The sequence below is a fragment of the Spermophilus citellus genome, assembly GCF_964194105.1.
Source record: "Spermophilus citellus genome assembly, chromosome: 2".
Classification (NCBI taxonomy): Eukaryota; Metazoa; Chordata; class Mammalia; order Rodentia; family Sciuridae; genus Spermophilus; species Spermophilus citellus.
The window spans coordinates 257,909,942-257,937,738 of record NC_138183.1 but is presented as its reverse complement, the minus strand read 5'-3'; the positions used below and the strand labels follow the sequence as shown (position 1 = coordinate 257,937,738).

General features: G+C 57.7%; 2 protein-coding genes and 1 long non-coding RNA gene across 7 annotated transcripts; 2 read left to right on the top strand and 1 right to left on the bottom strand.

The window, feature by feature from the left end:
• Positions 1–248: 248 nt before the first annotated feature.
• TMEM80 (transmembrane protein 80) lies at positions 249–11,360 on the top strand. Of its 5 annotated transcripts, none has more exons than XM_081279266.1 (7): positions 249–467; positions 3,470–3,522; positions 4,092–4,360; positions 4,432–4,524; positions 5,793–5,994; positions 8,403–8,546; positions 11,238–11,360. In XM_081279266.1, the coding sequence occupies exons 1-7, from the start codon at positions 393–395 to the stop codon at positions 11,275–11,277; spliced, it is 876 nt and encodes a 291-aa protein (XP_081135392.1). In that variant the 5' UTR covers positions 249–392; the 3' UTR covers positions 11,278–11,360. The 5 variants fall into 5 exon arrangements, 4 of the variants coding, with proteins under 4 accessions (XP_081135392.1, XP_081135391.1, XP_081135393.1 ...); XM_081279265.1 differs by lacking the exon at positions 11,238–11,360 and adding an exon at positions 8,800–9,633; XR_014020405.1 differs by lacking the exon at positions 11,238–11,360 and having other exon boundaries at positions 5,793–6,079; positions 8,403–8,537.
• Positions 6,600–8,275, bottom strand: LOC308641069. Its single transcript, XR_014020406.1, has 4 exons — positions 8,141–8,275; positions 7,320–7,661; positions 6,920–7,228; positions 6,600–6,736 (listed from the first exon to the last, which is right to left on the bottom strand). It is a non-coding gene; the product is annotated as an uncharacterized lncRNA (long non-coding RNA).
• On the top strand, positions 11,244–26,478 carry EPS8L2 (EPS8 signaling adaptor L2). The gene is made up of 20 exons (XM_081279261.1): positions 11,244–11,360; positions 11,457–11,512; positions 12,305–12,369; positions 19,334–19,495; positions 19,925–20,074; positions 20,140–20,219; positions 20,315–20,457; positions 20,531–20,601; positions 20,732–20,858; positions 20,987–21,075; positions 21,180–21,254; positions 21,369–21,517; positions 21,617–21,749; positions 21,957–22,069; positions 23,039–23,144; positions 23,780–23,899; positions 24,130–24,202; positions 24,312–24,492; positions 24,604–24,736; positions 24,859–26,478. Exons 1-20 carry the CDS (start codon positions 11,317–11,319, stop codon positions 24,937–24,939), a joined length of 2,151 nt encoding a protein of 716 aa, XP_081135387.1. The 5' UTR covers positions 11,244–11,316; the 3' UTR covers positions 24,940–26,478.
• The last annotated feature ends 1,319 nt before the right edge of the window (positions 26,479–27,797 follow it).

The window sequence follows — 27,797 nt, the reverse complement described above, 5'->3', positions numbered from 1 at the left end:
GAGGGTCGAAGCTGCCCGAAGTGTGGACCCGAGTCGGCCCGAAGGGCTCCGAGGCCGCACGAGAGTTCCCGAGCGTGCTCTCCCTACTGCCCCGGGGCCTGAGCCGCAGTCGCGGCCGGCCGGCGAGCTCGGCTGGCTCCGGGCTGACTCTCGCCGGCCTCCGCTGCAGCTCGGACTCGCGGAGGGCGCCTCGCGGCCCCGGCTCCGTCCGCCTCCGGAAGCCGAGCCGGCCCGAGGACGAGCCGAGGTCCGCCGAGCGCGCCCGAGCCCGAATCCGCCGAACCTCTGTGCCCGCCTCCTCCTGTCCGAAAGCTACCGAGCGCTGCCGGACGGGCGACTCGGGCTCGGCCGCAGTCGGACGCTCGCTCCTGGGGACGGCGGGAGGAGCGAAGATGGCGGGAGGGCGCGGCCCGTGGGCTGCCGGGATCGCGGCGGACCCGGCGGCAAGATGGCGGCCGCGCGCCCAGGTGAGGCGGGCGGGGCTGCGGCCGCGCCTCGTCGCTGTAGTGGCACCGCAGTCACGCAGGGCCCTGCGGGCTGGCCTGGTGCCTCCGCCGCCCCGCATCTGGCTGCCCGGCCCGGCGGCCGCGGGCCTCTCGGTCCGGATTCCTGATGCTGACCCCAGCGGAGCCTCCGTGGCGGGGACAGTGTGGTCCCGCTCGCTTGGAGCACACCCCGGGGCACACTCCAGCACCCCCACTCAGCCCCGGGCACACCTGCGGCTCACCCCAGCACCCCCATCACACCCGGGCACACCTGCAGCTCACCCAGCACCCCCCCAAACGCACCTGCAGCTCACTCCAGCACCCCCAGTCACACCTGTGGCTCACTCCAGCACCCCCACTCATCCCCGCGCACACCTGCAGCTCACCCAGCCCCCCACACACACACCTGCAGCTCACTCCAGCACCCCCAGTCACACCTGTGGCTCACTCCAGCACCCCCACTCATCCCCGCGCACACCTGCAGCTCACCCAGCACCCCCCCAAACGCACCTGCAGCTCACTCCAGCACCCCCAGTCACACCTGTGGCTCACTCCAGCACCCCCACTCATCCCCGCGCACACCTGCAGCTCACCCAGCACCCCCACCCCCACCCGCGGCACACCTGCTGCTCACTCCAGCCCCCCCCACACCTGTGGCTCACCCCAGCACCCCCATTCACCCCCCTGCACTAATGCAGTTCACCCAGCACCCCCACTCACCTGTAGCCCACCCCAGCACCCCATTCATCCCCCCCTGCACTTCTGCAGCTCCCCAGCACCCTGGGCACATCTGCAGCTCACCCAGCACCCCCACTCACCTGCTGCTCACCCTAGCACCCCACTCGCCCCCGGGCACACCTGCTGTTCACCCTAGCACCCCTCTCATCCCTTAGGCACAGCAGCTGCTCACCCCAGTACCCCACTTGCCCCCCAGTCATACCTGCTGCTCACCCCAGCACCCCACTCGCCCCCAGGCATACCTGCTGCTCACCCCAGTGCCCCACTCGTCCCTGGGCACACCTGCGGTTCACCCTAGCACCCCTCTCATCCCCTAGGCACAGCAGCTGCTCACCCCAGTACCCCACTCGCCCCCGGGCGTACCTGCTGTTGACCCTAGCACCCCTCTTATCCCCTAGGCACAGCAGCTGCTCACCCCAGTACCCCACTTGCCCCCCAGTCATACCTGCTGCTCACCCCAGCACCTCACTCGCCCCCCAGGCATACCTGCTGCTCACCCCAGTACTCCACTCGCCCCGGGGAACACCTGCTGCTCACCCCAGCACCCCTCTCACCCCCCGGGCACAGCTGCATCTCACCCCAGCACCCACACACACGCTGTACACCTGTGGTTCACCCTAGCACCCCTATGGTACCCTGCAGCTCACTTCTGGCACAACTGTGCACATCTGTGACACATAGTGGGAGCCAAGGGCAGCAAGAAGTGGATGTGGTTCCCACTGTGTAGTGGCAGCATCTGAAGCTCAGGAGCCTGGGGTCCCTGGGCAAAAGGGCATGTGAGCTGGCTGGACCAGGGCGTCAGCCTAGGTGAGAAGCTCTCAGCCAGTGCAGGCTTGTGTGTCCATCTCTCCTTTTCCCCCAATATCCCTGCATGGAACAAGTTGTGGGTATGTTGCTGAGTTGCAGCACAACCAGGCTTGTAGGCTGGGGCCACCTGGCCACCACTGGATCTGGGACTAGCTTTGATTCCTATAACCTGACTAACTTCTGTGGTAAAAAGGAAATCCCTATAAAAAGGAAACACCTTTCAGTTTAACGTCAGGGAACTAGCAGATACACTTGATGCCTGAAATGTTTCAGATTTCAGATAGTTTCTTTGATTTTATTTGGTTTTGTTTGTTTGTTTGTTGCAGTGCTGGGGATTGAACTCAGGGCCTTGACATGACAGGCAAGTGCTCTATCACTGAGCCACAGCCCTGACACTTAACTTTTAAGAAAAGGGTCAGGAGGGAGGAGAACCTCAATTAATGTGAAACCAACCAAAATAATAACAGGTATCTAGGTAGCCTAGTGTAGCTGAGGCTTGGAAAAGAACACATTGGGTTTAAAGAGCCTTACAGAAATGTAATACAACTCTGTCACTCTGTTTTGGCTTCCTGCTCCCACACGTGTCTGCTAGGAGCCCTGCCCAGAGTCTGTTACTAATGCCCTGTGGTTGACCAATGTATGACTCTTGCCCTCTTTAAAGTCCACAGCTCTGGCACAAAGGGTCCCAATCTGCCCAAGAAATTAGATCGCCCACAAATCTCACCAAAGCTGAGACTTGCCCTCCCTGGACTACAGAGGAAATGACACCAAGGGCTGCCTAGCAGTACAGTGACTTTATAGAAGAGTTGATCCAAATTCTGAATTTTTATACGTGTGCACACACGTATAGAGGCATCTATGCTTGTACCACGGAAGCACTGGTGTGAGCCTCTTAAGCCCGGCAGTCTGGCTGGGTCATGTTCCATGCAGCGGCAAGGCAGAGGGATCTTTGAACTCAGTACCTCAGAGTCCAGGGCTAAGTAGGCCTCCCTTACCCCTCTTGTGTCATCCCAAGACAGAAGCCAAGAGCACAGAGGGAGTGGGGCTGGCCCAAGGGACTCTGCAACTGGAGGGCTGGTTTAGGACATTCTTTCTCCTTCCTGGGGATAGATTTTGGGAAGTGAAAATATTGCAGAGGAAGGTGAATGTCTGATCAAACGTGGAAAACAATGTCTCATAACACAAAAGGCATCCATCTGATTGCACGCCTCGGGCAAACGCACAGACCACACTAGACAGAAGCTACCGTTTGGTTTTGTTGGGAGGTGTTTGCTTCCCTGAAGTGTGAGGGCAAGGACCTAGCTGCAGGCCCACGATGGTCACTGGTCACTCCATTCCATGAATATGAGATCAAAAGAGGATATGATGGACCCCGTGTTGCCGAGCGAGGTCCGGGAAAGCATTCCGAAAGGACTCACTGACCACCCTCTCTCTTCCAGGCAGAGGCTTCTCCGCGGGGGTATCCTGCTGCTGCTGCATCCTGCTTCCCCAGGCCAGTGCTGGCTCCTGAAGGGACCCCACATAGCTGGATTGCTGACCTCTTACAGCCAGCTCTCTGCCCATTTGCTCTTCCCACGTCCTACCCCACCTCTCCTTAAATCCTGATGAGCTCTCAGGAGGGAGGTTCAGAGAGCTGACATAACTTCCTCTAATGGGGCATGTGGGCTCTGCACCCATCCACCAGCTCAGCTGGTAGCTCCTCACCTCCCACTGGGCCAGGTGGCATTCCTGTGGCACAGAGTGAAACCCCTCCCTCCAAATGACCCTAGACTCAGTCAGCGTAAACAAATATCAAGTGTTCAGAGATCAGGAAATTGCTAGTGGACATTTAGCTGCCCCAAAGTGAGGAATAGGTTTTCTCCAAGTAAAATGAAAAAAAGGCTCCTTTTTCTCCCTTGTAACTAGGGTCATGGTGGTGTCACCAGGGACCACTAGTGTGCGAAAGCTCCCGCCACTCTCCCTGCAGCCACAAAGCACTGGTGCTTACACCATGAGCTTGCGGGGATGGGAGGGGGCCCTCATGCCCACTGGGGGCCCATAGCACAATGGAAACCTCTACAGGCAGGGAGCCAGCAGCTGTGTCTCCATGGCCACCTCTGGGGGCCCATCTGCAAGAGCCTACACTGGACCCGCTAGTGTGTCCCTGGGAAAGATGACAGAGCCAGCCCCTCTGACTGGGGCAGCAGGAAGGGTGTGCCCCAGTCTGCCAGCTTGCAGATCCTTGACCACACACCAGCTCTCCTCAGTCCCCCTCCAAGTACTCTCTCACCTCAGCAGGCTGTACTACACCCTGTACTTCCTAGCCACGCTCCTGATGATCATCTATAAAAGTAAGTCGGGAGTGTGAGGCAGGCCCAGGAGCCCACTGCTGCTCAAGCTGACCCGAGGCTGCTGGTCCTAGGTCAGGTGTTCAGCTATCCTTGGCACCGCCTGGTCTTCGACCTGACTCTACTCCTGCTGATGGGGGTTCTGGAAGCAGTTCGGCTGTGCCTGGGTGAGTGTTGGGGTGGATGCATTCCAGCTGTGACAAGTGCTGTCTCGAGCACTGAACCTTCGGATGTGACCCCTTGGTGCAGTTCTTGGTGAGGTCTTCAGTCAGACTAGTGTGCGGAGGCTGTTGCCTAGGTGTGATGCAATATCACCTTACGCTATCACTAACTGCTGGTTTAGAAGCTCCATCCCGAGGACAGGTGATACTTGTGTGTGCTCCCATCTAGAAGCACATGAGATCAGAACAACCTACCTGTCAGAGCCAGGGCTCCTGAATACCCCTGCACCCTCTGTCCTTCCCTTGGTCGTTTGGGGAGCTCAGCAGGTCCCCAGAAAGCCCAGCCTTTCCAGTCGGGCTTGGATCCAGGTGCTACTTCCTCCAATGGCCTCTTGGCCACTCCCTCTTCAACTGCACAGTTCACACAAGGGTATGCTCTTGAACAGAACTCGAGGGGTGCAGAGATATAGCACAAAACCTCCTCCCCCACCCCATAGCTGACCACCAAGACCAGCAAGGTCCAGGCTTCCGGCCCCGCTGTGCCCTTCCTGTGGGCTTGGTCATAGACACACACCATGAGGGTGTCTGTCTGGGGATGGATTGTACCCTTCACACTGCCCTGCTGTGGGCACAGGAATGGGCATGTCTAGGCATGCTGCACTGCCAGGTGCCAACCTCAGGCCCTCATGCATACCCCAGCCCATGGTGGCCAGGACATGATAGGAAGCCCAGGTGAGGGGAGGCTGGCCCCTGACCTTCTTCTTGCGTCAGATCTGGGACCCCGTGGGGCAGGGGCAGCATGTCATGTAGCTGCCAGCACAGACAGCGCAGATGCTAGTGTAGCTCTCAGGAGGGCAGCTCTGCTGCTTGGAGGGTTTGGACACCATGTTTGTGCATACCTAGGGTCTGGCCTGCAGGGGGATGCTGGCCCTAAGGGCCCTTGGGGCACCTGAGCTGCTGGGGTCAGCTGGTGGCAACTTTGGATGGGCATTTTCCATGACTGGCCCGTTGGTTTGTAAATGTGCAGTTCTGTTTTTGTAAGTATTCATGACATTTTCCAGAACTGGCTTTAGTAAAATATTTTTGGAAGTTTTAAATGCAAAAGGGTGGCAGATGCCCATGGTTTCGGATACCAAAGTCTGCCCCACACCCACCGCTGGCCAGAGGGTCAGGCAGGCACCAGCTCTGGGGGTGGCCACAGTGAGCTGTTTCCCCAATCCAGTGGCTCGTGGCGATGCCCTACCACACCTCACTCTCATCTGCTTGCTCTTCAGGCACACAGGGCAACTTGACAGAGGCTGAGGGGCCCCTGGCTGCCAGCCTGGCCCTCACAGTGGGCAGCGGCCTTCTCTCCATCCACTTTCTGCTCTGGCAGACCCTGGTGCTCTGGGCAGACACCGTCCTCAGTGCTGGACTCCTGGTGCTCCACGGCCTGGAGGCTGCCCTTCAGGTGGTGACCATTGCGGCCTTCGTCAGGTAGACGTCTGGCTCAGCCATGCTGCAGCCACCTCCTCCATACCCTGCCAGGTCCCAGCAGTCTCCAGCCCTGCTGAGCGAGCAGGTGGTGTTTCTCCTACTGATTTGCCATAGACGGTTCTGGGTAGTTCACAAATGATTTTTGTTGGGGGTCTGGCAGGGACCAGGGCACAACAAACCTCTGAGGGCCCAGGTGTGAGAACAGCCATGGGGTGTGATGCACAGGGACATCCACTCAGGCCCTGTAAGTGGGGCCACCAGAGGAGGGAGAAGCCTTGCAGAAAAGAGACTGCCAGAGGGCGGCCCTGCAGTGCACCCGGAGAAGCAGCCTCCACCTCCGAGCTGCAGCCCGTTCCTGTGCTTTCTCACACAATGGTCCTTGACATTGCACGCTGCCTGTTCTCTCTGCCACCAGTTCCTCCAGAGCTGCAGGCAGGTGGCCCTGTGTGTGAGTGCCCGTCTGCCTCCCCGCCCCCCCCCCGGGGGGGGGCCTGGGCAGAATGGTGGGCTGGGGTTTCCACAGAGAGCAGAGCAAGTGGGCCAATGAGCTTCAGATTCTCACCCCAACACTCTCCCTTCCCTGTGGGCACCTCTGAGGTCCAGGGGAGCGAGGCTGTGGGGACAGTGGCCAGTTCAGAGAGCAGCTCCAGTTGCAGGGTCTCTGAGTGAGCTAGGGGACTTCAGCAACATAATGTAGGGTCTGAGCCGATTTTCCTAGTAGCTTGCCTTCATCTGTTGTTTTCTGCATTTGGAATAATGTTATGATGCAGTGTCTGGCTTTCTCTTCACTATTTATTTAAAGTAAATAAATGTCCACATTTCCAGGAATTTGTCCTAATTGTAACCACTTATCCTCCCGCGTTTTGCTATAAAAAGCCCCCCCCCTCCCCCACTTGCTCCTTCATGACCTCATCCCCAGCCTCACCTCCAGCCACGCTGCCCTCCATCCTGATGCCTGGTCGGAACACTCCTCCTCTGTACACTGCTGAGGGTGGCAGGCTGCCAGTGTCCTGGGCCTCCTCCAGAGCCAGTGTCACTGTCATGTCCTCACCCAGGGCCCTCAGCTGGCTTCGGCTGACCCAGAATGGACGTCAGGCAGCCTGGACACCTGCTCTCCCACTCAGCGTGCCCAGGCAGCAGATCCACACGCAGTCAGGGAAAGGCCAGTGCTCCCAAGCATCTCTGTGGCTGGGGCACCATCCATTAGGATGGCCAGAAGGGCTGCGGGTTCCTTCTGCAGACCGGGCAGAAAGCTTTCAGTTAACAGATCTGAGTCTGGAGCCCTTGACACCCCCCTCTCACTGGCACACAAAGGGGAAGGTCACCTGTTCCACACCATCTGCAAACACTACAGGTCCAGGCGGCCCAGAGTGGCTTTGGGACCTGCCCCAGCTGTCCCTGCAGTGCCCACTTCCTGCTTTTGCCTGATCCTCACCCTGCCGAGGAAGGGCGAGGGCATGGGTGTATGCCTGCCCCTGCCAGGGCAGAGCAGAGTGCTTGACTCTGCACACTGGTTCAGGATGGAGTCACATGTGGAGCAGGACTAGGCCAGGTTCTTGAATTCAGCTGCAAAGGCTGTGGACCAGGAAGCAGGTCTTGTCTGGACTCAGGCAGGTGCTGGGACTGGAGGACAAAGGCCATTCCTGCCACCCTTCTGCTGAGCTCACCTGTGGGTTCAGTGCAGACCACAGAGATGCCAGTGGCTCTGGCCCTCCAGGGCAGAGTGCCCACCTCCCCATGGCTGCTCCATGCCAGCCCAGGGCAAACACCAGCAGTCCTGACTTCCTGACAGTACTCATTCCCGCTGCCCCCACCCTGGGAACAGAGCTGGATCCCTGGGGATCCTGCATGTGCCCAGGATGTCTCTATCCCCTTCACCTCCTCCACTGCCAGCCAACCTTGGCTTCTCGCTGTCTGTGCAGCCCACCCTGTCCTGTGCATAGCAACAGGATTGCTCAGGGCCTTCTGGGAGACCGCCTGATGAGACAGAGCCAGAAGCTCACAGGACAGTCTGGGCCACAGGTGTCCCCTCCCACCAGACATTCCCACCCTTTGGAGGTGCCCGGGATGAGGTGGGGTGCAGAGAAAGGGGACTTAGGAACTCCTGGACGGGGAGCTAGGGCTGTGGGTCCTAGCTAGTTCCTACCTCTGACCTCCACTCAGACTGATGCCTCTGCTCCAGCATCCCACACCAGATGGGCCAGCTGAAGAGGAAGGGCTCTGAAGCTAGGGGCCCGGAACGTCCCGCGGGGAGGGCCGGGGCGGCCGCGCTGCGCCCCAGTGAGCTGGGACCGCCCGGAACTCCGCTGCGCGCAGCCGGGCCAGGCGGGCGGGGGCGGGGCGTCCCGGGCCCGCCCCTGCCTCCCCCGCGCGCCCGCTCCCCGGTGACTCGGTAACCTGTCGCTCAGGTTCGTCCTCTCGCGGCCCCGCCCCGCCCCGCGAAGAGACCCGCCCGCCAGCGGAGACCTAGTGCGGTGGCCAAGGCGCGGACAGACTGGCGGACACACGGACCGGGGGACTGGCCACAGCGAGGACGCAGTTGCCGCGAGCAGGTGAGGGCGAGGAAGGAGCTCATCCGTCTGGGCCTCAGTTTCCTCAGCGGCGATGGGACGCGGGGCTCTGGCGGGGCCGGGTGCGGGCGGCAGCTGGGCGCCTGGGGCGCTGGTGATAGCTGGACCGGGGTGGCCGGGCGCGGGGGCGCAGGAGATTTCGGGGGCTCTTGGCCCAAGAACCGGTCCACTGCGGCCCGGTCTGCCCGCGTGCAGGGATATTTTTAAGTCAGTGGCAGGTGACTCACCCATGCAGGTCCCATGCCCTCCCAGTCCTGGGGCTAGGTGGAGGAATCCGTGCATCCGGAGAAGGGGCTTCTCATCCCCTGGAGGAGGCTGGGGCCTCCTCCATGGTAGGACCCTGAAGGTGGGCACACAGCCCAGGCCCTGGAACTCTCTGGAGGGTTGGGCCAGGATGGCATCAGGTTGGGTCAGAGGTGAGGTGTGGAGTCTAAGAAGGAGGAAGGCTGGGGGTGTGGCTGCAGGAGCCCTGCCTGGCCCATCCTGGAGGGTGGGCTACCAGGACCTGTGGGAATCCAATCTGGCCATTTCAGGTTCCTGGTCCCTGGGCAGGGCTGCTCTAGAACTGCCCCTTTGTGTGAGGGTGCCCCCCCCCCCCCCGCAGCAGGGACAGAAGTAGGCATACCCCACAGACCACCTCTGCCCCTATTCCAGTGCACAATCCTTGCTGTGCAAGGAGGGAGCCCCTGGTGGGGATAGCCCATCTGCACTGCCATCCTATGCCCAGGCCTCTGCTGGACCTGCCCAGTACCCAGGCCCTGTGGGCCCAGTGCTTCTATCCAGCCAGGCTTCTGCACCCTGTGCCTGCCCAGGTCTCCTCAAGTGTATCCACCCTCCCCCCTAGAAGTTTCCAAGTTGTCTCTTCCTCCCTCCGACCTGGACAGGGCTCTTTCCTCAGGTCACAGAAGGGCCTGAGGGACTGCCCTGTTCCAGGGCCCCACCCGACTCCCATGAGGGCAGCTAGGAGCCCTGATGACTAAGCTGACCCCTCCCCAAGGTCACTCAGCATGTGGAGCTGGAATTTGAACTTGGAGCCAGTTCCTCCACCCTCTCTGCCCTACTGGGGCCTCCTCCCTCCACTGTCCACTCGCCTGGCCCCAGAGATACTGGGTCCTCCCTTCATACCCGGAAAATGGCCTCCATAAAACTAAAGTACAGCCTGAAGCCCAGGGGCCAGGGCCAGGGCTGGGCACCCATCTCCACCTATTCTGAGTTACATGGCTTCCCCACCCTGGGAGCAGGCTTCACCCAGGCCTCTAAGTGGCTGCTGAAGTCCCAGCCTAGATTTCCCTGAGGGGAGGGCTGTGCAGCCCAGCCCGTGTGTCTGCGTGCCTCAGGCCTGGGTCTAGAGGGTGGTTTTTGCCCAGGTGTGTGTACCTGGACCCACGTGCCCAGTGCCCTTGGTTCAGCCTGCCAGGAATCCTAGTAAGCAAACACTCAGACTCACCCTCTGAGGTCATGGGCATTCCAAACATTCTCCACGGATAGGTGGACAGGCCCCTGTGGCATGTGGGCGGGGCAGAGCAGGAGCCAGGATGAGGCAGTGACCAAAGCCCCCAGGCTCCCACATCTCTTGGGAGTGCTCCCCAGCAGGACCTCGTCAAACCAGAAAGTCCTGGGGTGCCCCAGCCTGCCCCTCAGCTCTCCATACCAGCACCCAGGCTGGTGGCCCCACCCTGGTAGACCCAAACACTGAAGTCAGGAGGATGGCCTTTCTGGTGACATCTGTCAGAAGGCAGACAAGAGTGTGGACCCAGGACCCCTCAGGGAGCCACCACAGAGTTGCTGTCCACCTGTCCCACCTGGGACCCGGGGGCAGTTCTGCACTGGTGGTCCCCACAGGGCATTCTCCCCACATAAGCCCCCAGGGTTTGCTTCCCTCCCAGGAAGGTCCCAGGGTCCAACCCAGATCAGACCCTTTTCACTTTAGCAACCTGTCCTCTTCCCCAGAGTGCAGCTGGACAGTGGTCAGGCCTGGGAATCTGCTCCAGGGAGGCTGGGACACCACCCATCCCTCTGAACCCCCACCCTGTGCCCACCTTCCCCAGGTCCCTTCTTGGGCCGGCTCCTGCTGCCAAGGGTCCTACCCTGGTTTCCCCATTTTGCCTTCTCATCAGGGTGAGACTACCCTTTAAGTACCAGGGACCCCAGGATTCCCTACCACAGGGCTTCCCTGCTTGCTCTCCAAGGGCCCAAAGAGAGCCAAGGGTGGACAGGTGTGGGCTATGTGTTCACAACAGGGTGCAGAGGCCCCTGTGGGGTAGGTGCCTGGGGTGGGGCAGGACTGGAAGGCGGGAGCCAGAGCTCCCTCTGCACTGTGTGCCCCTCCCCAGGCTCCAGCCTCATGCCCCTGCCCTCCACTCCTGCTGGCTGCTACCTGCCCCAGGGCCTTTGAACCTACTTGAACTCTGCTGAGAAGATGCTCTCCCCCCATAACCCTCTTCAGAGCCTCCTAGGCAGCCTCTTGGGGGGGGCAACCCTATGCAGTCTGAAGGTCTGAGGCAAGATGGGGCTCAGTGGCCACTAGCTGGGTTGCAGGGTAGGGAGCTCTACTTCCTAAGGACCCCCTGTGGAATCTGGTCAAGTCACTGAATTCCTGCCCTGGACCCGGGAATAACAAGGTCACTGGCCAGGACCAGAGAAGGTGTCAGCTCAGTTCCTCTGTCCTCTCAGGTGTGGGCCAGGCATTGGGCCCCAGACTCGGCCACACTGAGTTCTGCCCTCCCTGCTGCTGGCCGCCACCAAGGACGCCATGAGCCAGTCAGGAGCCATGAGCTGCTGCCCTGGTGCTGCCAAGTGAGCCCCATGCCCACCCTCACTGCCCACAAGCAGCCCCCGGGGAGGGCCCCCAGGGAGGGCGTGGCGGCCCCCCTCACCTGCCCCCCCCCACAGTGGCAGCCTGGGCCGGTCCGATGGTGCTGCTAAGATGAGCGCGAAGGATCTGTTTGGTGAGTGAAGCTGGAGATAGGGCCAGGCTGGGGAAGTAGGGGACTGCCTGGCCCTGGCCCAGAGGCCCTCAGGCTTGGTCAGCCCTGGGTACCTGGAGGAGGCCTCTGGACCCTAATCCACTGACAGCTTGTGAGGTCTGTCCCCAAAGTTCCTGGCACAGAACACCCCTCCCCCAGCAGTAAGGGGAGAGCCCTTTACAAATAATTCAGAGAGCAACAGTATTGATTCCCCTGGGCGTCTCTGCAACTCGATCGGGGCAGGTGGCCGGTGGCCAGGTGTCTCTCCAGGAGGGAGCCAGGCTGCCCTCCCAGCTGGCCGCAGCCCTCACTTGTGCCTTTGGATGCTGCACCCACCCACCGTCTGGAAAGCAAGAAGCCCCTAGAAAGGAGGAAGATTCTGGTGGTGGCTCTGAGGGTGGGCAAGCCCTGGCCTAGACCTCTCCCCTGGGAAGGTGGGCACAGGGGTTGGCCAGCCTCCAGTGAGGCTGAGCCTCCAGTCCCCCAGGACAAGTCCCATAGCCTCTGGCTGCCCTCCCTCTCAGAGCCATGGGTGTCTCCCCTGGGGTGAGCCTGGGCTGGATGGAGCAGAGGGCTTCCTGAGAGTCCTCATGGTCTGCGGAGGGTCCTCATGGATCTCACACCTGTGATCCTTGGTGTTCATGAGGGGCCCAAGAGAAGCACCTCTTACCTTGACTCCACCCTCCCTTGCGGCCCCCTGGGGTCCAGTCCCACCTGAACTGGGGGCTGGCAGTCCTGAGATCTGGGCTGAGTGGCCACCATCTCCCCGTCCAGAGCAGAGGAAGAAGTACTCCAACTCCAATGTCATCATGCACGAGACCTCCCAGTACCATGTCCAGGTGAGACCCTGTGCTTCAGGGTGCATGAGCAGGTGGAGAAACTGAGGCCCGGGGGACGAGTGGGGAGACCAGAGCCAGGGACTGCCCCCCACGGGTCCCGGGCTGAGCCACAGTGGGGTCAAGCCCTTCAGTCTGGGGAGCCTTCCCTGGGGACTTGGTGCTGAGGTTGGCACCACCCCAGGTGTGCTGGGGAGGCCCCCTGGGGCTGTGCACAGGAGCCCCTGGGAAGGAAGTTGTCATCCTGGCCCCAAAACAAGGAACTGGATTAGTGGGAGAAGCTGAAACAAAGACACTCTTTATGGAGCACTGCGGGAGCTTCAGGTGGCCGTGCTGCCTCGGAGCTACCCTGCGTACCCTGCCACCCTGCGCCCTTTGGACCGGCCGCCAGCCTGGGAGGGCTTTGTCCTACACCTAGAACTCAGGAAACACACTTTACAGATGGGCCTTCCATGCCTGCGAGCTGGCCGGGCTCCTGGCTGAGATCCAGGCTTGGGGGACTATGGGGAGGAATGAGGGGGAGGCAGGTAAGGGGCGAGCAGGCCCACTGTGCTGGCTCTCTGGGGCCTTCCCACCCACCGTGGGCCTCACTGGGCCCAGGGCTGAGGAAGTTACTGTCTAAGCCTGTTTCCTCAGAATGAATCCCAAGAACCTGAGGCTCTGGGATCCAGTGTGTTCTCCCCGCTCCGGCCTGGGCAGGCTGGGCCATTGTGCAGTAACCATTTCGACGCAGTTTCCCAAGGCAGAGCTGTCAGTGTGGGCCGGTCAGCCAGCCCCCTCCTCCGCAGCAGCTCCACCACCTTTCTCAGGGGTGGGACTTGGCTCTCCTCAGTGAGGACCCAGCCTGGCCCCTGGACTTTGGTCCCAGCTGGCCTGGCTCATCCCAGCTGTGGCAGGGGCCAGAGAGGGTGTGGGAGGAGATGAGGTTTTCCCACCCCTCCCAGAGAAAGGATCAGAGACCTACCTTAGCAAGGTGGAGCGGAGGCAGGGTGCCAAAGCCTGTGTTTTTGCTGCGAACTTTCCATACAGTAAATGTGGTGGGGCATGCAGTCCTGTGACCACATCGGCGGCACCCAGCCTGGCTCTGTCACCCCAAGCTTCTGCCAGACCCTTTGAGGTCGCAGCCCCACCTCCCTGTCTCTGTCGACAGGACCCTGTAGTTTATTGCCTCCTCAGCTTCCTGAACTGACTTTAAGAAGGCGTGGCAGAGGATGACTCTGTGCCCGCCCCGGGCTGCGAGGGCATCTTTGTCAGCCACCTGGCCCCAGGCCTCTCCCCTGATGCTGCTTCTGCCCACATACATGTGGAGGTGCTTCTGGTCCATGTGGACATCTTCATCCGTACAGTCAGGTGTGAGGGTCAGCACCACCTTCTCCCTGTCTGTGGCTTGTTCACTCATAAGCATCACTGTCTTTCGAGGGACACAAATGTGACGACATTTTGGTGACGTCTAATCAGACCACCTTTGTTTCCTTCTGTGGGGGGCTCTTTGCCTCCTGAGGAACTGTGCCTTTGTTGCCTTTGGATGTCTGTAGTGTGGCCTTGGCATCTAGGTCCACCGTCCCCTGCAGGTGTTTTGTGGGCATGGTGTGGAGTGGGAATCAAGGCTTGTTTTCTCTTGTGTGCATGTCCAGCCATAGTGAAAAGGCTTTCCCCCCCTCCTGGAAGTGATTAGCCAGATATGGACAGGTCTGTTTCTGGAATCGTCATTTCACTGATCTATAATGCTGTGTACCAGCTTCAACTCATTGTGGCTTTATCAGTCGTGAACTCAGGCCATGTGAGTCCCACAGCTTTGTTCTTTATCTTCAAAATATCCTATGTCTCTCCCCCTACTCTTGTGTTTTAGAAATGGAGTTTTGCTATGTTGCCCAGCTGGTCCCAAACTTCTAGGCTTAAATAACCCAACTGTCTCAGCCTTCTGAGTAACTTGGATTACTGATGTGTACCACCTAGCCCAACTAACATTGCATCCTTATAGTTGTATCTGAATTTTAGAATCAACTTGTGTATTTCTCCTCCTAAAAGATGCTGTTAGAATTTTGATTGGCATCAAGTCAAATCTCTGAATCACTTTAGAAAGAGTTGACACTTGAACAATATTGTGTCTTTCCATCCACGAACATGGGATACCTTTCCATTAATAGGTATTCTTTAATTTCTCATCAGTGTTTTGTGGTCTTCATTATAGGAAGCTTGCATATCCTTTGTTAAATTATTGCTTAGGCATTTGATTTTTATATGTTATTACAAATGGTGCTGGTGCAGTGGTGCATGCCTGTAGTCTCAGTGGCTCAGGAGGCTGAGGCAGGAGGATTGCAAGTTCAAAGCCAGCCTCAGCAACTTAGGAAGCATTTAGCAACTCAGCAAGACCCTGTCTCTAAATTAAAAAAAAAAAGAGAGAGAGAGAGAGAGCTGGGGATGTGGCTCAGTGGTAGAGCACCCTGGATTCAATGCCCATTAATGAAAAACAAATGGTATTCTTTTTAACAGTTGTCTGCTGTTAGCCTATAGAAAAACAATTGAACTTTGGTATGATGATCCAGTGTCCTGAGACTGGTGAATTAAGTCATTTGCAAATTACTTGTGATTGACTTGTAAAATGCTTGGGTTTTCTATATACACATCAGATTGCTAGAAAATAAAGACCACTCTTCATTTCCTGTCTTCATATCATTCATTTATTTTTTTGCCCCATCTTCCTGTTTAAAGTACAATGCTAGATGAAGATGAGAGCATGATGGGTCTGCCAGAGGTCCAGTCTTGGAGAGAGCGTCCAGCGTCCTACTGATGCCTGTTTTTGTGGATACCTATTATTAATGTGAGAAGTTCGAATTTCTTTTGCTGAGTTTTTGATCAAGATGGGTGTTGGATTTTGTTAGATACTTATCCCCAAATCTATTGAGATTTATTGGCCGCTGCTGGTGTAGTGAACTACATTGGCTGAGGTTTTTTGTTTTGTTTTGTTTTTTACCAGGGACTGAACTCAGGGGCATGCAACCACTGAGCCACATCCCCAGCCCTATTTTGTATTTAATTTAGAGATAGGGTCTCACTGAGTTGTTTAGGGCCTTGCCGTTGCTGAGGCTGGCTTTTAACTTGCAATCTTCCTGCCTCAGCCTCCCTAGCTGCTGGGATTACAGGTATGCACCACTGTGCCTGGCTTGACTGATTTTTTTTTTTATTCTTGGTGGTGCTAGGATTGAGTCCGGGGCCCCTTCATGCTAGGCAAGTGCTCTACCACTGAGCTGCACCCCCATCCCTTTTTATTTTTATTTGGGGACAGGGTCTTGCTCAGTTTCCCAGGCTGACCTCTAATTTGTGATCCTCCTGCCTCAGCCTCCTGAGTAACTGGGATCACAGGTGTAAGCCATTGTACCTGGCTCCCTGGTTGACTTTTATGTGTGTTGCACCAACCTTGCATTTCTGGGATAACTTCATTTTCTTCAAGGTATACTAGCTTTCCCCCCTTCCCCCCAATACTCAGGGAACCTCTACCACTGAGCTGTGTCCTCAGCTGTTTTTTTTTTTTTTTTTAATGTTGAGACAGGGCCTGGCTGTCCTTGAACTTGCCATCTTTCTGCCTCAGCCTCCTGAGTCGTGGGAATGACAGGCATGTGTCACTGCGCCTGGCTATACTATCCTTTTTATGTGCTGATGGGCTAATTTGCTAATATTTTGTTGAGGGGTTTTTGTGTCAATGTCTCCCAGAGATATTGATCTGCAACTTTCTCATATAGTACTGTTGGCAGGTTTGGGGGTCAGGGTTATGCTGACCTCACAGGGCAGGAGGGAAGAGTTCTCTCCTCGGTTTTCAGAAAGTTTGTGAAGCTTCTTGTTGTTTCTTCCTTCAATACTTGTGACTTGCCAGTGAGGCTGAGTGCTGGGCCGCCTTTGTGGGATTGCCAGACTGTGGGTGCCTGTGTGTAGTGTAGACATGTACCCTCTGTCCTCTTGGTTTTGAAGGGATTGTCTCTAGCATTTTTCTTGATCGCTCTTTCTGGGGATTTATCAATTTTAACATTTCTTTCAAAACTAACTTTGTTGGATTTTTCCCTATTGATTGTTTATTGGGGGGTGGGTATCAGGGATTGAACTCAGGGGCACTCGACCACTAAGCCACATCCCCAACCCTATTTTGTATTTTATTTAGAGACAGAGTCTCACTGAGTTGCTTAGCACCTCACTTTTGCTGAGGCTGGCTTTGAACTTGTGATCCTCCTGCCTCAGCCTCTGGAGCCACTGGATTACAGGCATGCACCACTGTGCCTGGCTTCTCTATTGATTTTTACTTTTAATTTACTTCTTTCCACTCTCTTTGGGGTCTATTTTATTGTGTTTTTGTAGCTTTTTTCCCTGTGGTACTGGGGGTTGGGCCCAGGCCCTTGCATGCTGGGCAAGTGCTTACCACTGAGTCACACCCCAGCACGTTTTTCTAGCTTCTTTAGCTGAAAGTTTAGGTCACTGATCCTAAGTCTTAACTTTTTGCCTAACATAGTCATCAGAAACTATAAATTTCCCTCAATGCACTGCCTTAGCTGGGTGTGGTGGTACACACCTGTAATCCCAACTATTCAGCAGGCTGAGGCAGGAGGATTACAAGTTCAAGACCAGTCCAGGCAATTTATCAAGATCCTGAATTCAGCTGGGCTCTGTGTCATGTGCCTGTCATCCCAGCAGCTCGGGAGGCTGAGAGGGAGGACCATGAGTTCAGAGCCAGCTTCAGCAATGGCAAGGCACTAAGCAACTCAGTGAGACTGTCTCTAAATAAAATACAAAATAGGACTAGAGATGTGGCTCAGTGGTAGAGTGCCCCTGAGTTCAATCCCTGGTACTCCCCTCCCCTCCTCCAAAAAATCCTGAATTTAAAAAAAAAAAAAAAAAAATATATATATATATATATATATATATATATATATATATATATATATATAAGGGCTGAGGATATAGATCACTGCTAGAGCACTCCTGGGTTCAATCCCTAGCACTGGGGAGTCGGGGGGGTGGGAGAGCCAGCAGTTTTAGTTGTAGTCCACCAATCGTAATATATTATGCCTGTTTTTATTATACTTCAGTTCAGAATTTTTTTGTGGTGCTGGGGACAGAACACAAGATATATATATATATCCCCAACCCCAGAATATATTTTACTTTTCCTTGTGACTTCAATTTTGACCCATGGGTTATTTAGAACTATGTAGCTTGATTTCCAAACATTTGAGGATTTTTCTATCTAACTTTTGGATATTCATCTGACTTTAATTTCATTATGGTCCAAGAGCATCCCCTATGTGGTCTCAGCCATGTGAGATGTCCTAAGCTTGCTGGTGGCCTAGCAGCTTGGTTTCATTTGGTGGGTTGTTCTGTGTTGTGCTAACAGCATGCATTTCAGGGTTTCCTCCGCCCCACACAGCCCCCTCGGATTCTGCTGTGTGTTTTCGCCCACTCACTCTTTCTCTGGTTGATGGCCACGTGAGTCGCACCCAGTCTTTGTTATTGCAAGTGGCTCTGCAGGGAGCAGCCTTGCCCAGTTCCACATTGCACCTGCACAGGCCACCTGCAGCAGAGCTGGGAGGGAAGATGTGTGCCTTTACAGATGTCACCAGCCTCTGCATAGGAGGCTGGCAGGTGCTAGGTGACATTGCCTGTCTCCACATCTGAACCACGATGTACCCTAGTGACTTCGAGGGTTGGACAGTAGAATAGGTGAAAAAGACAGTGACTTATTGCTAAAATAATAAAGGCTCAGAGTTTCAATGTGTGGTTCTTTTATTCAATGAGATTTACATATGATTTTCTGTATTAAAAAGTTACAGGGCTGGGGTTGTGCCTCAGCAGGAGAGCGCTTGCCCAGCACCTGCGAGGCACTGCACTTGATCCTCAGCACCGCACAAAAATAAATAAATAAAATAAAGGTATTATGCCCATGTACAACTAAAAAAAAGTTATTTATATTTGTTTTCTTTGTGCTCATATCTTTTGGCAATTTTCTGTTGCAGTGTTATTGTGTGCTTACTTAAGATTTATTTGTTTACTTACTTATTATCAATATCCTTTATTTGCGTATGGGGGGGATACTGGGCTGAATCTGGGAGAGCTCCACCACTAAGCTACATCCTCATCCCTTTTTATTTCTTTTTATTGTGTTGTTTGTTTAGAGAAAGTGTCACTAAATTACTGAGGCTGGCCTTGAACTGCATCTGGCTGTTTTTTATTTTTTGGTGCTAGGGATTGAACCAGGGCCTGTGCATGCTAGGAAGCACTACACGGCTGAGCGATACCCAGTCAGAAATCTTTTTTTTATTGTCAGATTGGTTAGTCTCTTCTTCGGAGCTCATGTGTTTTCCATCTTGCTGGGCAAAGTGCCCCGTGGAGAAAGTTCCCTTAGACTTGGTGAGAAATCACCGTCTAATTTCTCTAGTGCTTTTGTGGCTTTGTGTTGTCTGATGTCCTGGCCTAGCTATTTATCCACCTGTCCCAGCATTGTTTACTGAAGCCTGAAGCTCTGTGGGAGGGTTTTACTGATGAGGTAGAGGGCAGCTCATGGGGCCAGGCCAGGCCAGGCCAGGCTGCGGAAGACCCCCAGATGCGCTCTTTCCAGCCCATGTCCCCGAGAAGCCAATCCCGGATCCGACTGCTCTGGGTGAGGCCATCCTGAGGGCAGGACCTGCCTCAGGCCCAGCACACAGATGTAGTGTGAGGTCCTGAGTGAGGAGAAGGGCCTAGCAGCAAGAGGTGGGGAGGGCAGAGGAGTGCCCAAGGTGGCTGGGCAGCCAGGAATGCTTTCAGGTTTTATCAGTGCACAACTGTGATCCCCAAAGATGTCAACCAGGGCAGAATAGGGGCACCTCCACCTGAGATAAAGCTGTGGCCCTGTGGGACCCCCTGGGTTGGCTGGGGCCCCCAGCCCTGGGCCTGGGCCTTGGCACAAGCACGGCTGAACCCAGTAGTGACTGTTGCCCCCCAGCACTTGGCCACATTCATCATGGACAAGAGCGAGGCCATCACATCTGTGGAAGACGCCATCCGGAAGCTGGTGCAGCTCAGTGCCAAGGAGAAGGTCTGGGCACAGGAGGTGCTGCTGCAGGTGGACGACAAGGCCCTGCGGCTGCTGGACGTTGAGAACCAGGTCAGGCTGTGGAGCAGGCTGCTGTCTACTGGGCTCCCATGGGTGCCAGGTCTCTGGGGTGAGCATGTGGAAGAGGACGAGGCCAAGGGCCAGCAGGATCAACCTGGCCAGAGCCCAGGCAGCAACCTGCAGTGGGGCCAGGCTGTGTCCAGTTGCAAGAGGCTCACAGACTGCACTCAGCAGGCCTGGCTGTGTCCATGGAGTCTGTACTCAAGATGTGTCTGCAGTGTGAGCAGTGTCAGTCCTGTCCCTGGACTTGGTCCGTCCTGCCCCTGCAAGTTCCTGCCACGTCTGTGTCCCAGGAGCCCATGCTGCTCCATCACACCTCTGGCAGGGCACATCTGTGGTCCATTCCATGCCTGTGGCCACAGCCCACATCTGTGTCCAGGGCCGGCTGAGGCCACGTCACCGCCTGCCCTCTGCCCCCAGGAAGAGCTGGAGAACTTCCCGCTGCCCACCGTGCTGCGCAGCCAGACGGTGCTGAACCAGCTGCGCTACCCCTCGGTGCTGCTGCTGGTGTGCCAGGACTCCGAGCAGAGCAGGCCCGACGTGCACTTCTTCCACTGCGACGAGGTGGAGGTGAGGCAGCTGACAGGGGCGGGTGAGGCACCCGCTGAACCAGCCTGATGGCCCTGTGCCCCCAGGCGGAGCTGGTGCAGGAGGACATCCAGAGCGCGCTGGCCGACTGCCGGATGGGGAAGAAGTTGCGGCCACAGACCCTGAAGTAGGGCCCTGGGGATCCTGGGGAGCTGGGCTCTCACCAGGCCGGGAGGGCACTGGGGTGGTGGCCAGCTGAGCAGGCCTTCCTCTCCCCTCCAGGGGGCACCAGGAGAAGATCCGGCAGCGGCAGTCCATCCTGCCGCCTCCCCAGAGCCCAGCTCCCATCCCCTTTCAGCGCCAGGCTGGGGACTCTCCTCAGGCCAAGAACCGCGTGGGCCTGCCAGCACCAGTCACAGAGCCAGGTAGGCCCAGGGCTAGGTCGGGGCTCCCTGGAGGGTCCGCAGGGCCCCTGGGCAGCTGCTCTGTCCCCACCAGGCTACCGCTGCCGGGAATCGCAGGATGAGGAGCCTCGGGCGGTGCTGGCTCAGAGGATAGAGAAGGAGACGGTGGGTGCCCTCCCACCCCCTGCTGGGCCTTCCCGGCCTCCCCTGCAATGGGCCCAGATGGCCTGTTGCCTGTAGAACAGCCCCAAAGTGGGTGGAGGTCTGAAGCTCACCCCTGCTCTTCTGATCCCAGCAAATCCTCAACTGCGCCCTGGACGACATCGAGTGGTTCGTGGCCCGGCTACAGAAGGCGGCTGAGGCGTTCAAGCAGCTGAACCAGCGGAAGAAAGGGAAGAAGAAGGGCAAGAAGGGGCCGGCAGGTACGTGGGGGGCGGCGCAGGGCCCCGAGCTGGGGACGGCTGGCCTGGGGGGGCTCAGCGTTGGACGGCAGGCAGGGCCCACGAGGCCGGGGCCGGCCAGCCGGCTCATGGCCTCCACCCTGTGCCAGAGGGCGTCCTCACGCTGCGTGCCCGGCCCCCCTCTGAGGGTGAGTTTGTCGACTGTTTCCAGAAAACCAAGCTGGCCATCAATCTGCTGGTGAGTCCAGGCCTGCCCTGTGCTGGTGGTGAGGGTGGAGGTTCCCCCACACCATCTGTCACCTGCCCTCTCCCTGCCACCTGTCACCTGCTCGCTCCCTCCAGGCCAAGCTGCAGAAGCACATTCAGAACCCCAGTGCGGCTGAACTGGTGCACTTCCTCTTCGGGCCTCTGGACCTGGTGCCTGGGGCTGGGGCGGGTGGGACGGATGGGGGTGGATGGGGGCGGGGACCCAGGGTGGCCAGCCGTGCAGCTGCAGGCTGGGGCGCCCCTCTGAGCCACGCCATCCCCCAGATCGTCAACACCTGCGGAGGCCCAGACATGGCCCGCTCTGTCTTCAGCCCGATGCTCTCCCAGGAGGCTGTGGCCTTCCTACGTGGCCACCTGGTACCAAAGGAGATGTCACTGTGGGAGTCCCTGGGGGACACCTGGACCCGGTCCCGGTATGGACAGGCTGAGGGGCAGGGCCTGGACCAGGATGGGGTCCTGGGTGGGCTAGCTCCAGTAGGAGTCTTGGCTGACCCCGGCACTGCCCACCCCAGCTCTGAGTGGCCGAAGGAGCCACAGGTGCCCCTGTACGTGCCCAAGTTCCTCAGTGGCTGGGAACCGCCTCTGGATGTGCTGCAGGAGGCTCCCTGGGAGATGGAAGGACTGGCCTCTGACCCCGATGACCAGGTCAGACCCCACCCCTCTGGAGTTTGCCTCCCCAACCGCTGCCAGCTGCTGCCCTTGCCACTCCTGGAGCCACAGCTGGGGCTGCCCCATGCCCGGCCTGCCAGGTCACAGAACATCCACCAAGTCTCTGTCTTGTGCCCCTTGTCCTGGGACCCTGCCTGGCACTGCCTGGCCTCTACCCGACATCAAGCCCTGCTTTCCCCACAGCCCACCCCTGTGAGCCGACTATCCATAAGAAACTCCCCGAAACACAGTCTCTCCTCTGAGTCCACACCCCAGGGGGATGTCTTACCACCAGTCAGCTCCCCACATTCTCACAGGTAAGCCCCATTACAGGGAGGTGGTGTGACATCCTCCACAGCATGGACTGGGGTGTGCTGCCACCAGGTGGTGGCAAACACCTCCTTCGAGTGGCTTAAAATGCCTCTTCCAGATGAGAAGCTGCTTTTCACTCTCAGAACTGCCTGGACAACTTAGGGAGACCAGATTTCAAAATAAAAAATCAAAAGAGTTGGGGGTGGAGCTCAATGGTAGAACACCCCTGGGTTCCATCCCTAGCACCATAAAAAAAGAATAGACCCAGGGGTGAACCCCTCTTTGCCTCCCCACTTCTGTATCCTCACTCCTGGCCCAGGGTCTGCCTGGGACACTTGCAACCTGCAAGGTCCCAGAATCTGGTCTCAGGAGGGAAGGGGCTGCAAATCCGTATTCCAAACAAGCCCATCCTCTTGGCCCACATTGGGCCTGTGGTCCCCAGGAGAACTTCAGTACCTTTATTTTATTTGTGTGGTGAGGAGGATCGAACCCAGGACCTCACACACGGGAAGCCAGCGCTCTCCCGCTGAGCCACAGCTCCAGCCCCCAGGTAGAGCTGCACAGAAGTGTTTTCAGCAGCTGTCTGTTCACCCTGGTGGCCTCTACCCTGCTCCTCCCAGTGCAGTGGGACAGGGAGCAGTCCTGTTCTGCGCTCGATCTGCACCAACAGCTCCACCCATGCCCCTGGGGATGTGGGTCCAGACCTCCGGAGAGCCTGCAGGCCGGTGCCCTGTGCAGCACCCAGGGGCCATGGCTCTGAAAATGTCCTGACCCCTGTGGTCAGCTGGGGAAAGCCATGACCCTGTCACCCCCAGGCACCCAGTGGCAGCTCTGGTGGGCCAGGCCCTGCATCTTGCCCTCCCGCCCACTCCACTTCCAGGGCTGTCACAGTTTCCCTTCCGGGCTGTGAGAGACAGCCCCTCCTCCACTGCAGCCTGGGCAGCTGCTGCCCAAGTCCCTCTGGGTCCTTGTAGGGGCCACCAGCCACCACCAGCCCCGGCCAAGTACGTGAAGATTCTCTACGACTTCACAGCCCACAATGCCCACGAGCTGTCGGTGCTCAAGGATGAGGTCCTAGAGGTGAGGGGTCAGCCTGACCCGGGAAGGTGACCCAACTGTGGAACAACAAGATGGGCACAGCCTATTTCCCTAGGGTCCCCAGCTCTGGGTTCCAACTGGGTCCATGGGCAGGATCTCCCCTACTCCCAGCACGGCCTTGCTGAGGGCCCTCCAGGTCTGGGGGATTCCCGAGGGTGTGCGGAACCCTTGTATGCTGGGCAGTCACTTTGCCAAGTGGGGGGCCCTCCAGTGAACAGAGAAGGGGCTTGATACTCATGGCCACCCAGGAGCCTTCCCCTGCAGCCACTGTGCCAAACCTGAATCCAGGCCACTCACTGAGGGACAGAAAGTGGAGCAGGCTGGGGCAGGGGGGTGGTTTACATCCACAATGAGGCTAGGAAGCATCCTCCCTCCAGGACCCTGCTAAGGCCAGGCAGGGGTAGCCCCCTCCCCCCCCCAGCCAGGACTGAAGCCTGGGGCCAGGATGCACAGTGGCCTGAGGGCTGAGCTCAGGGGAGACATGGGGCACTCTCTGCCTCTCTGCAAAGTGTGGCTCATGTGAGTAGTCCCAGCGACCACACTAGTGCCCGTGGCTGGGGAGGGTGGGGGTCGAAGGGCAGGAAAAACGGTAGACCTGATGGCCCCGGACACCGCAGGTACTGGAGGATGGCCGGCAGTGGTGGAAGCTTCGCAGCCGAAGTGGCCAGTCTGGCTATGTGCCCTGCAACATCCTGGATGAGGTTCGGCCAGAGGACATTGGTGCCTCACTGGAGCAGGTGCCCGGCTCTGTTCTCCCCACCCTCACAACACAGTCGTTGGCCCTGGGTGGGGTTGGGGGGACAGCTGAGTCTCAGCCTGGGAATACCGCTGCACCCCAGCCCTGGGCCAGAGCCTGTGCAGAGGCTCCTTCCTCTGTCTTGGCCAAGGGAAGGAAGGGGCGGCCCACAAGTCAGGTAGGGGTCTGGGCAGGTCTTCAGAGCACCCACCTCACCACCTGCCCCTGCAGGCCAGCCAGAAATACTGGGGTCCCGCCAGCCCGATGCATAAACTGCCCCCTATCTTCGCAGGGAACAAAGATGGTGAGAGGGCGCTTACATGGAGAGGGAGCAAGGAGGTGTGGGGCGGCCTGGGAGGGCAGGGGGAAGCCAGGGCCTGCGCGGGTCCACGGCTCAGCACCCGCTCCTGCAGAGCTGATCCACCACATGGATGAAGTCAACGATGAGCTCATGAAGAAAATTAGCCACATCAAGGCGCAGCCGCAGAGGCACTTCCGCGTGGAGCGCACCCAGCCGGTGCACCTGCCACTCACCTTTGAGTCCGGCCCGGATGAAGTCCGTGCCTGGCTAGAAGCCAAGGCCTTCAGCGGCCGGTGAGCAGAAGGGCTGCGGGTTTGAGCAAGTGCACGCCAGTGCACGCAGCCGTCTGGGTGGGCGCCGGCCGCCATGCCCACCCCCGCGCCCTGACTCTCTACCACCCCCAGGATCGTGGAGAACCTGGGTATCCTGACCGGACCCCAGCTCTTCTCCCTCAACAAAGATGAGCTGAAGAGGGTGTGCGGGGAGGAGGGCATCCGCGTGTACAGCCAACTCACAGTGCAGAAGGCGATGCTGGAGGTGAGCGCTCCCCTCCGGTGCCTCTTTCACAGTACACCCACCTACCTGCTCCTGGGGTGCTGGGAAGAAGTGGGGTCGTGGCCTCTGGCCCCTTGTCTGAGCTCCTCATCCCTTCTCCCTAGAAGCAGCAAAGTGGGTCGGAGTTGGAGGAACTCATGAACAAGTTTCATTCCAAGAACCAGAGGAGGGTGGAGGACAGCTAGACCTGGCTGGACTGTTGCCACCCTTGCTGCAGAGGGAGGCAGCATGGGTGGTGGGCCCACTCCCAGTGCACGGAGTATTATTTTATATGTGTATTATTTTATACTGAGGACTCACATGGGCTGGATGGGGTGCTCATCTGCCTCTAGGCGGTTGGCTTATCTTCAGGCTGAGCCATGCCCATGGATGGCCTCTCAGCTGCAAGCCACTCACCCACCCAAACCAAGGCCTCTCCCAGCCAAACCTGCCACCTGGCAGTGCCAGCCTCCATCCATCAGCCCTAGGCCACAGGACTCCCCAGGTGGGCAGGGCCTCTCTGGCCTCCCTGTGCTGATGTCGGCTCCTGGCCTCTGGAGTTTGACACTCACCTCCTGCTGCTTGATTTCATATGCACCTGCTCCCAGCTGTTCCCACCTGTCTCAGGTGGGCCAGAGCTCCAGGCTGGTTAGGCTGGTGACCTGGACTCCAGGTTTGTCCCCCGCAGGATGCTGTCCCCCAAAAATGGCCTGCAGGGGCTCCAGGACAGGAAGCCACGGTTGCCCCACCGGTTAGGGGCATGCTGTGCCGTAACCCTTTCAAAGTCCAAGGAGCGAGGGCTGTAGACACCCACTCCCATCCAGCAGAGCCCAGACTGGAACTTTCTCTGACCACATCTCAGGCCAGCTAAGCACTGCATGCTGGTGACTGGTGATCTAGAGCCCTGGACAGAGCCTCACATCCAGAAATGAGGGTGGGGGCTCTAAGGCCACATTATTAAACCAGTTTCTCCTGGAAGCCACCTGTCTGTCTCCTAGAGCCTCCTGAAGCTGCATCTCTTTTTTTTTTTTGGCGGGGAGGGAACTAGGGATTGAACTCAGAGGCAGTCAACCACTGAGCACATCCCCAGCCCAATTTCACATTTCATTAGAGACACAGGAATCTGTACCTCTTTATGAGCTGTCAGGCAGAGGGCTGGCCATGGCCAGGTGGGTGGAACCTGCCAAGGAAGACCCCTCACCTCTATACCCAGTCAAAAAGGTCCCCAGCGGAGGGGACATTTCTGAGAGGCGAGGGGCCCAGGAAGCTGTCCCCCGCAACACCTACCCACTCTGCTCACTGCATCACCCCAGGACAGATTCCAGAAGGCCCAAAGCCCATCACCCAGTCTGGCCTTCGTGGGGCACATGCCAGGTGGGAGTGAGCCAGGTTTGCCAGGTCTGCCCAGGAGGGGTGTGTCACAAGTGAGGCTCAAGCTGAGAGAGGCATCAGAAAGAGAGCCTAGAACCTGTGAGTCCCAGCTCACCATCAGCTGGTGGTATCCATGGTTTCTCCTGCCCCTCTCTGCAGTGGGTACTGCCTGCCTGGCCAATATTCCCCTGAGCTCGCTGGAGCCCCACCTTGGAGGAAGCCTTTGGCACCCTCTGCTGGTGGCTCTGTGTGCTGCACGAGGTGGCTGCCAGAGGTTGCCCCAGCACCGGACTTGGTTGAGGGAAGTGACCCTGTGTCCGAAAGCTTGGGGACCCAATCCTGGGGTGGAGTGGCCTTGGACCCCATCAGGGATCCCAGTGGTGGCACCTGGTGGGGCTGAGCTGCAGAGGCTGTGTCCTCTGCTGGTTGAGTAGAGGCCTGGCCCCTGGGCCTCCAAAGCTCTGCCTCACGTCCCAGGCAGGCACCTTGAGCCCAGTGTTCCCTGCAGGATATGGCCAAAGGGAACTGGGGAGGTCCCATGTCCTTTGAACTATGAACTGGATGTGGCAGTCACCTCCCTCCAAGGCCAGCAGAGGTGGCTTTTGCCTGGGCTACGACCCCAGAGATAGGGAGCTGGGCCTAACAGGCCATGGGTTAGGGACGGGTTTCCTGCTTGGCAGACTGCTCCTTCAAGAGATGGTTGGGCCCTGGACTCCACCTGCTCCAAAGAGACCTCTGTGTGGGCTGGAGATGTGGCTCAAGCGGTAGCGCACTCGCCTGGCATGTACACGGCCCAGGTTCGATCCTCAGCACCACATACAGACAAAGATGTTGTGTCCGCCAAATACTAAAAAATAAATATTAAAATTCTCTCTCTCTCTCCCTCTCTCTCTCACTCTTTCTTTAAAAAAAAAAAAAAAAGAGAGACCTCTGTGGGACTAGGGAGGCTTGACCTGGGGGTTGGCTGGAAACCACCAGGCCCTCGCAGCCACTCCGCAGGATCTCCCACCCACCTGTACCAGCAGGGCTCGTCCTGCACCAGCCTGGGAGGGGTTCTGGCTGCTGTCTCCAGGCTGGGTCACAGCGCCCCCCCAGGACTTATACCTGCTTCCTCAGAAGCTGTCTCCCCAGGCTGCTCCCTGAACAGGGAGGAGGCCCTGAGCACCAGACCCAGAGGCCTAAGCCAGCCCCCACTCAGGAGCAGCTGGTTTGGAGGTACCCTGGCTTGACCTGCAGGCTTAGGCCTCTGGGCTCCCAGGATTCGTCCCAGTGTTTTCTCTTTTTTTTAATGTTAAGATTTTTTAAAAAAATCTTTACTATTTATTTCTATGTGGTGCTGAGGATCGAACTCAGGGCTTCACACATGGTAGACAAGTACTCTACTTCTGAGCCACAACTCCAGCCCTGTCCCTGTGTTTTCCAAGGGACTTTCCACCACTTTACATGACCCTCCTCAAGAGCAGGACAGAGCCACTGACCCCATCTGCCCAGGAGTGGGTCAAAGATCACACAGTGTTAGGGCAGTTGGCCCTGCCCGCTCCCTGGGCTGCTGACCCTAAATGTGAGGCTGTCACTCTCCAGGGTCTGCAAACTAGAGGGTGACCATTTATTCATTTTTAAATTTTTTCTTGTAGTTGTAGATGGACAGAAGGCCTTTATTTTATTTGTGTATTTTCATGTGGGACTGAGGATC